This window comes from Gasterosteus aculeatus, chromosome 5 (genome assembly GCF_964276395.1).
Source record: "Gasterosteus aculeatus chromosome 5, fGasAcu3.hap1.1, whole genome shotgun sequence".
Classification (NCBI taxonomy): domain Eukaryota; kingdom Metazoa; phylum Chordata; class Actinopteri; order Perciformes; family Gasterosteidae; genus Gasterosteus; species Gasterosteus aculeatus.
Genome location: NC_135692.1, coordinates 11,559,892 through 11,568,454, shown reverse-complemented (window position 1 = coordinate 11,568,454; position 8,563 = coordinate 11,559,892). Strand labels below are relative to the sequence as shown.

The 8,563-nt window shown below is 45.3% G+C and overlaps 1 protein-coding gene across 1 annotated transcript; it reads left to right on the top strand.

Annotated features, from left to right (window-relative positions):
• Positions 1-1,512: 1,512 nt before the first annotated feature.
• On the top strand, positions 1,513-5,997 carry LOC120819545 (G-protein coupled receptor 26). The gene is made up of 3 exons (XM_040177053.2): positions 1,513-2,551; positions 3,067-3,180; positions 5,621-5,997. Exons 1-3 carry the CDS (start codon positions 1,884-1,886, stop codon positions 5,847-5,849), a joined length of 1,011 nt encoding a protein of 336 aa, XP_040032987.1. The 5' UTR covers positions 1,513-1,883; the 3' UTR covers positions 5,850-5,997.
• Positions 5,998-8,563: the final 2,566 nt, after the last annotated feature.

Genomic DNA, 8,563 nt, shown 5'->3' with positions numbered 1-8,563 from the left:
TCATTGACATCTGCGGAGACATAATGCTCCCCCCTGAATGACGGAGGGAAAACAGCATACATATTTATAAAAATTCTATTTCCATACACGTCTGTGTTATGTGTCACGGTGCTTAAAGGGGGTGTTGGCTTTGTTCTAATTGCTGCATCTCTAACGTAAACACTCTTTGTAGGGATCCATCACACACACACACACACACAAATCCCAAATGTGTTTTTTAAAATGACTTTTTTTTTGACAGACATTATTCTCTGTGGAGTTTGCATTTGATTCTGAAAAGAATAATTAATGAAAAGGATGCCGATAAAAAAGGGCCTGAGTTGAACTGGTGGCTTTGTGCTTGATACGGCCTATGAACTGACAGCAGAGCAGTTGCATGACAGCGTGCACGTCTCCAAAGGCCGATGGCGACGTCGCATGTGCTCGCGTAATTCTGATAATGTATCCATCAGAGCCAAAGCAGAGATGGTGCTACATTTCATCTCGATAACACCCAGTATAGCCGGCACAGTTGTCTCCCCCCACCCCCCCCACCCCCAAAGCCTCCTTCTCTTTTGATTAGGAGCAAACATGAGCCCATAAACTCCACGGACTCTCTTACAGGATGCATTTTAATGAGGCTTTTTTTTTTTTCAAGGAAAATAACAATGTTTTTTCTCTCCCCCGTTCACCTTTTGAGAGAATGCAGAGAACACGGTGGCCTGCATCTCCACACAGCCAGATGCAATGTGCACGCGTGTAGCAGTAACAGTAACTATTGCCGCCCACGCGGTCTCACCCTATCCTCCCCCCACCCCCCCTCTCTGCTTATCTGTGCCACATCCAGCACCTCACCCTGCTCCCAGCACACTCCGCTGGGTACCACGCATCAGAGGAAAGATTCTCCACTGGAGTCTAGAGGGGGAGAGTGTGGGGGCGTCATCCGGCTTCCCATTCCGGGGGAAGTGCTCCTCATCAATCTGATGGAAACAGACTTAATGAGTTGTAGATATTTACTCTAGGCATGAGGTTTGATTTGGACATGAATGTAGTTAATTAAATGAGCCAGAGTGGAATAAAAATAAATATCACATGAAATTTTTTTTTTTTCATCAATTGTTTTTATTATTAAGTTAAACATGTTCTGCTCAACTGGATGTTATGTGGCGGGTGGGTTTAGGTGAATGTGAGCATCAAGGTCTCCCTTGGAAATAAATCCAATGGATGCCATAAAGAAAGAAAGTCCTCTTGAAAAGAGCAAATGTGCAGGAATTATTTATAGAATATTGATGGAAACTTGCATTTTTTCAAAATCAAGTTATTGGGACTTTTTTTCCTGCATGTTTTTCTACATTTTTTTTGTGAAAAGGAGACTCTCCAAGGGGAATCACCGCAACCCCCCCCCCCCCCCCACACACACACACACACACACACACTTAACTAAATGTGCATGTTCAAGAGATCAAGTAGCCCACACACACTGTGCAGTGTGGGCGGAAGGGTAATGCCTCCCGAGCGCATCATAGGACGACACCCCCCCCCCCCCCCCCCCCCCCCTTGCAAGACGCGGTGGCAGAATAGAGCGAGAACAGAGTGGCACGAAAGCTGCTTTCTTGTAGTTTAAAAAAAAGGCAAAAACGGGTGGAGATCCTCTATTCGAATGTGCACTTCTCTACTATGATGCCGAAATCCTCCTGATCATCATCTTTGCTGGCTTCGCGTGCAGAGACGGATGTAGCGGAGAGAAAAAACAAGGGGGTGGGGGGGGGGGACTCCACCGGTGGAGGGATCTGGGGATGCATGGGCACGGTTACGGGTGATCCGACGCCGTTCCGCCGCCGCCACACAAGACTGGATATGCTCACAAAAAGTGGGGACAAGTGAGTTTCGGGGGGGCCCACAGGATGGACACTGCGCAGGTGATCCTCTCCGTGTTGGTGGTTGTGATTATCATAGTGTCGTTGCTGTCCAACGTGGTGGTGCTGATCTGCTTTCTGTACAACCCGGAGATCCGCAAGCAGGTGCCCGGTCTGTTCAACCTCAACCTCACCTTCTGCAACTTGTTGCTGACCGTGTCCAACATGCCGCTCACGCTGGTGGGGCTCGTCAGTGAGGCTCGGCCGGGGGGAGACGGCTTCTGCCACATCGTGGGCTTCCTGGACACCTTCCTGTCCACCAACTCGATGCTGAGCATGGCAGCGCTGAGCATCGACAGGTGGATCGCCGTGGTGTTCCCCCTGAGGTACCACTCCAAAATGCGCCACAGGGACGCGGTTCTTGTGCTCGGGTACACGTGGGCGCACTCCGTGTCCTTCTCCACGGTGGCCACCTGCTTCTCTTGGGTGGGCTACCACCGGCTCTACGCGTCCTGCACCCTGTTCAACCCGAGGGCGAGCAGTCGGACCCAGTTTGTTATCTTCACCGTCTTTTTCCACGCCTTCACGTTCTTCCTGTCTTTTATAGTGCTGTGTGTCACATACCTCAAAGTGCTGAAGGTGGCAAGGTTTCACTGTAAGCGGATTGACGTTATTACGATGCAAACTTTGGTGTTGCTGGTGGATATACATCCCAGGTGAGCGCTTTTGACTCCTGATCTGTATCGCTTCTGCATTCTACCCTAAACCAACCTGCTCTGTACTCACATTTTGGACAGCGAATAAGAGAATTTGGTTAAAGTGAGCTTAGAAAAAAACGCCTCTAAACCAAAAAGGGAGTATTGTCTCCACTGATCAGTATGTGTAACTAAGTTGGAGCAATAATTCTCTCTCTCTCTCATATATATATATATATGGTGCATGCTGGTGCTCTAAATCCTCCTGTCTTAACTCATACTGCTGACCCCCATTTTACTCTAATTAATTAGTCATAACTTTACAGCTTCGTTGCACTTCTGCTCACCACAAAAATTGTTGAAATTGTCATTCGTGACAAGTGGGGATTCACACATTGGGTCGCATGAGCGCACCGGCGCTCAGCCTTCCATATTTAATCCCTGCAAAACCGAAATAATAACAGAAGGGCGCCTGCTGTATAGCTGTTTTAGGATTTTTTTCTTTTCGTTTTTGTGATGCCGCCTGTGCTTTCCAGTGTTCGGCAGCGTTGCCTGGAGGAGCAGAAGAGGAGACGACAGAGAGCCTCAAGGAAGATCAGCACCTTCATTGGCACCTTCATGCTGTGCTTCGCTCCCTATGTGATTACAAGGTGAGAACGAGACCCGTGCAGGCGGGAGAGGGAAACCGCGTCGGCACACTGCGGCGCGCACGACACTTTTGTTCTGCTGGTTCCCCCCCAAAACCTCCCTCCTCTGCTGTTACTCCCCCCCATCCCCACCACCTCCTCCTCCTCCTCATTTCTGCCTCCTCTAAGCTTACTATCCACACCGCCCAGAGTTGGAAGATGAGATTGGCTGACCTTGTGATAAGTAATATGCCTCGGCTCTGCTGTTGCAGCTGCATTAGCACTTTTCTCCCCAAGCTCTTTGGGTGCATGAGATTGTTTGGGGTAATACACAAACATCATCTGGGAAAGAGAAGAGGTCACATGAGGCCCCGAGGATGTGAATGTTAGTTTCAATATGTGAGGGAAAAAAAAATTCTAGAATCATGCAAAGAATGTAAATATGTAAATATGTATTATACTTGCAAGGGGAGGAAAGAAATAACCTAGATTGTAATATCTAATCCCTCACTTCTCTTCCCTCGCTTCTATTTTATGCAGAACAATCAGTTCCAGGGATTATCAAGAGTAACAGGGATAGTTTTATTAGACGACGCTGCCATTGAAAAACATTTCTTTTTAATATTCTCAGCAGCAGTGAAAGAAATTGCATTCTCCTCCATTGAATTTGGGTGGGGGCAGATATCTCAAAGAGGTATGCGTATCCCAAAACGCTGACCCAGAAAACCAGATTAGTCTGCACTCGAAAATTGAAAATAGTTTTCAATTATTGTGTCATTTATTTTTACTAATACAATTAGGTCTTTTGATATCTTGCTAACTAATAGCCACTATAGCAAATTGTAACATGTGCCTGTTCCCCGTTGGGTTCTCTTCCAGCGTGAAGACGAGAAATCACTCGTTACAGATTGGTCCAAAAGGGGTTTTATTTTCTGTGCACCGACTATAAAGGCTGCGTGTCTCGTCTGCCGTGGTCCTCCCCACTGTCCTCCCCACTGTCCGTCCTCGGTCAGTCCTCCGTATATATGGGGGAAGGACACAATTAGTCCAAATCAATTACAGCTGAGGCCACACACGCCTCTCACCCCCCCCACTCCGTCCCCTCTCCAGCTGCGCCCGACCAGGCCAGCACACAAATGATTTATATATTTTACTGCCTTGTGTTAAGAGGATATTACCAAATATGTGCAACTTTAGATGTTTATCAAACCTCAACTTCAGAAGATCACTGTGAGTTAAACATCCACAATTCATTCGGATTATTTCACAGCGCTGAGAAGCTCCATTTCCTTTGGGCAAGGCACTGTGCAAGAGTAGTATTCTCTCTGAAGTTGAAGCTGTCTGATTGTAGTATACTTGTAGTACGGCGGGCTCACAATTGTTTTGTTTAGTAATTAAGGCTGTCTCTGACTCTTTATGTAATCATTTCAACCAAATGGCAAAAAGATGGAGATTGGATGACTCACAAGGATATGAGTTAATCCAGCAGAGTTTTATCTTGCAAACGTCTATAAATAACATCGTAGTTGCCATGAGTCAAGTTTTTCATGCACTCTGAGTGAACTGTGGGTGATACGTGACCACGGCAGCAACGTGCATGCTCTCATTCTACAAATGGCAGCTTACTAATTACAATGTGCGTATATTGGGCTAAACGCTGCAGATTTGTCGTCACGGTAATGATGTGAATAGTAGAAGCCCTGCTTGTGGCAGCTGACTTAACCTGCTGTTCACTCTGGTGCTGTGGAGTGTGTTGGCAAATACCAGCGATGGCTACGGGCCCGTCTAAGGCTAGTTTTAATGTGCTGACAGAGCTTGATTTTGAGCAGAATAATCACACAGAGTGCAAGAGAAGAGGATCAGCCTTTTTTCTTCTTCTTTTATGACCCCACGTGCGGTAAACTGGTTTTATGCTTGAGAAAAAATGTTTGTGGAAGCACGCATTTGATGTATTTATGGCTCATTTTGTGATGCAGACAGCAGGACTGCTGGAAGAACTCCCTGTCGTCGGTTCTTGGTGGTTTTCTGCTTAGCCCTAAGTCTAATAGTGTATTAAATAACAATCTTACAAAGTTAATTGGCTGGTTTCCAGATACTTGTCACTGCCTCTGACGGCTCTGCTTTATTCTTCCAATGGCTCGGTCTTTCTCTTTTTCTGAAATTCATGCTGAGGGCTTCAAAAGACCCGGTCAGATGAAAAGTAGCCTCACGTTGTAAAACACACGGATGAGCGAAGCAGGGTGAATATGCGTGTAGTTTCCCTGTCACTCCTGCCTACATTTTGACATTAACAATAATTCAAGACAGAATCTTTGCATACCTGCAGGAGAAAAGATAGTTGTGTATGTATTTCTGGTTAAACATAACAAGCTCAGGGCGTGCGCGCCTTTTCAAGCTTGTTGACCTCACCCTCCCTCCTGATCTCCCTCTCTGACAAACGCTCTCTCTTCATGCTTGCCTGCAGGATTGTGGAGTTATTTCCAGCGGTGCCTATCAACCCCCACTGGGGAATTGTCTCCAAGTGCTTGACCTACAGCAAGGCGGCATGCGACCCCTTTGTGTACTCCCTCCTCCGACACCAGTACAGGAAGACGTGCAGCGAAATCATCAACAGGCTGCTGAAGCGCAGCTCCATGAACGCATCGGGGCCCGGCCACGAGACCCAGGTACACAGCATACCCGCTGCAGAGTGACGGGTACGGGGCGACGGCCCGGAAAATACAAGGCTGATTTACCTTTTAGACGAAGAAGAGAACTAAAAGGTTGTTCCCCGTCCACGTCTGCTTGAGTTTAGTCCGACAAGCCAAATCAATTAAAAAGCGTAAAAAAATAAATAAAAAACGTGACCACGGACGAGGGGAAATCCTTGCACACCACTGCGGCTGCACACTGAGTTCCCAGAGCAGCACATCAGTGCAGTGAGCTTGAGAGGACAATGAGACAACGGCAGACTTCACATCCACCTGGAGAGACGGACGTGCTCACCCGAGAAGAAGGACAAGTTTGTAGCCTCGTTATGGGATTTCTTCCGTGTGATGTAAGATATTTTGTCATCATTTGACAACAATCTGGTATATAGTCATATTATCTTTAAAAAAAAAGGAAATTGCCGTACGTCTGTTTTAGTTCACTCAAAGTGTTTGTAGGTGACAAGTGATATGTTGATGTAGCACTGAAAACTAGCCTAACCAAAACAAGACCTGATGCGCATTTAGGCTCAGGTTATTTCAGACTTGATGGGGTAAAATACAATACTAATTTAACTAATTTTATTTTTGTAGTAGTATTGTCTTTTGTAGTGTTTGGGCCAATGAAGGATACAAAAGCAAGAGTTTCTTTGTTTCACGTGGGTAAACACATTGTTTTGAAGAAAAAAAAGGCCTTCAAACCGGCTGCCTTCGCTGTCACAATGAATGACGTGTGCCCCTCAGGTTGTTTGGTCAAGTGAGGCGTGATTAACTGCCGGGTTTGTGCTCACGGAGAGGGGGAACCTGCAGAGACTCCTTTATGCTTTCTCACACCTTTTGGCTACAGGGGCCAAAGTGAAGAAAACGTGTTATATGGCCTTCACTTAGCAGAGGGATCACATGACGACTAATGGCATCACATGATACGTAACAGCAATGACGGAAATAGTCACTTCTGTTTTACTGATAACGTTTGGGAGATATGTGTATGTATTTTTAATGAGATGGATCGCTATAAAAGGATGCAAGATAGATATCTATCTGAATACATAGATATTATGTATATTTATTTAGTCCCGTTGCTTGTAAAGTGAAGTAGTCCGAGGTGTTCTTGAAGACCTAATTTCAAGAGGCCTCCTGACTGACAACGTGTGATCTATTGTACCTATTTTATTCATTGTGTGTTCTGTATCAGAAGATAGGCAGCTCTGCATCAGAGGGCTGGGCTCCACTTGTTATTGAGGTGACCTGCTGTGAATAGAGGTGCTTTAACGCCGTCGTTATATCATGCCGGATGCACAATGTCTTTACATGGTACGTGATCGCTGAAAAATAAGAACACTGTATGTATTACAATGTGATCAATGACGCCCAGTGAGCCAAATATTAGTAGCTGCAGTTCATTTTTCTGAAAACATAAGAGAAGATAGATACAAATATTTATGAAATGAACAATTGATTCTTTTTTGCTTTGTGTTTGTATGTTCTATGACAACACAGAGGAGAACTGGTTGTCTTGGACACGCGATGCATTGCGCGGCACTGTGTGACACTCCAAGACGGCCGACGCCTTAATTCTGTAATATATGATGGTTTTAAATGTTGCCGTTCACAGCGGCATATGAATATGTATAGATATGGTCGATCATTGCCTTACTCACTTCTGTTTATTGCCACACAGCCCTCATCCTGCTTTCCATTGTAATTTTTGCTGATGTTTTGCACCGATGTAGATTAGTCATTTTTCTCACACGATGATTATTCGATGAAAAACAAGCTAAACATAAAACAATATAATATGATACAATATAATATGTGGGTAATTTATGCAGCACTGTATTGGTTTGAGTGTTATAGAATGTGCTTCTTCACATGCAAAATAAGCTTGAACTATTGTGGATAGGTCTCAGTGAATTGAGTGTAATATACCTCATTTAGTTATGGTAACTGGGTTGACTGCCTCAAGTGTTTTGTTATGTACATCCTAATTTATTAAACCACTGGCTTGATGCTGCTGCAGATGGCTGAGATGACAAACAGTTCATGACTGCGCTGATGATGACGAAGACTGCTGCTTCCCGTCTTTGAATAATGACGTGAGGATATTTGGCTTTAATAGTGGTGATGGAAATATTGAATTTTGACAATGTGGTTTTCAATTGGGGTTCTGGTAGACGGATGACTTGAAACAAACTCGAAATCAAAGTGATTATGTTTGTGTTCAGCAACTACATCACACGTGACGCTTTGACAGCATAGATTATGGTTTTAACTTGAGTAAAAAGAATGAATTGCCTGAACGTAAAAGGGAAATCTTACAATGAAGGCAGCCAGTTTCCCAAACCACCAAATCAGTGTTTGGTCTCATGATAAATTACGCTGGTTATATTCACTGTAGTAATGTCTCACCCAAATACAATGGAGTACATTCAGTACATTTCAAAAAACACAGAAGCAACAGCTACGACACCTAATAGATTCATCCAAAAAAACAAAATACAGCAGAAAAACAGAACAAAAGGTTGTCCAAGTGGTAATGAAACGACATCAGCGGGCCGGCCGAGTTGGCCCCCGTCTGCGCCCCCCCAGGAGCCAGTGTCGATCTTCAGGTGGGTGGTGGCACTGTGGCCGTAACACACGGCTCGATCACGGTTGGCCTCAACCGGCTCTGTCAACTGCCCCCACCCCTCCCCCCGAGCAAGAAGCGAACCACGGCTCAA

Excerpts from the sequence above, each read along its gene's own strand:
- LOC120819545 (XM_040177053.2), top strand. The coding sequence starts at position 1,884 with ATGGACACTGCGCAGGTGATCCTCTCCGTGTTGGTGGTTGTGATTATC. Across the intron at positions 2,552-3,066 it reads CTGGTGGATATACATCCCAG|TGTTCGGCAGCGTTGCCTGG; the intron begins GTGAGCGCTTTT and ends TGTGCTTTCCAG. Across the intron at positions 3,181-5,620 it reads GCTCCCTATGTGATTACAAG|GATTGTGGAGTTATTTCCAG; the intron begins GTGAGAACGAGA and ends GCTTGCCTGCAG.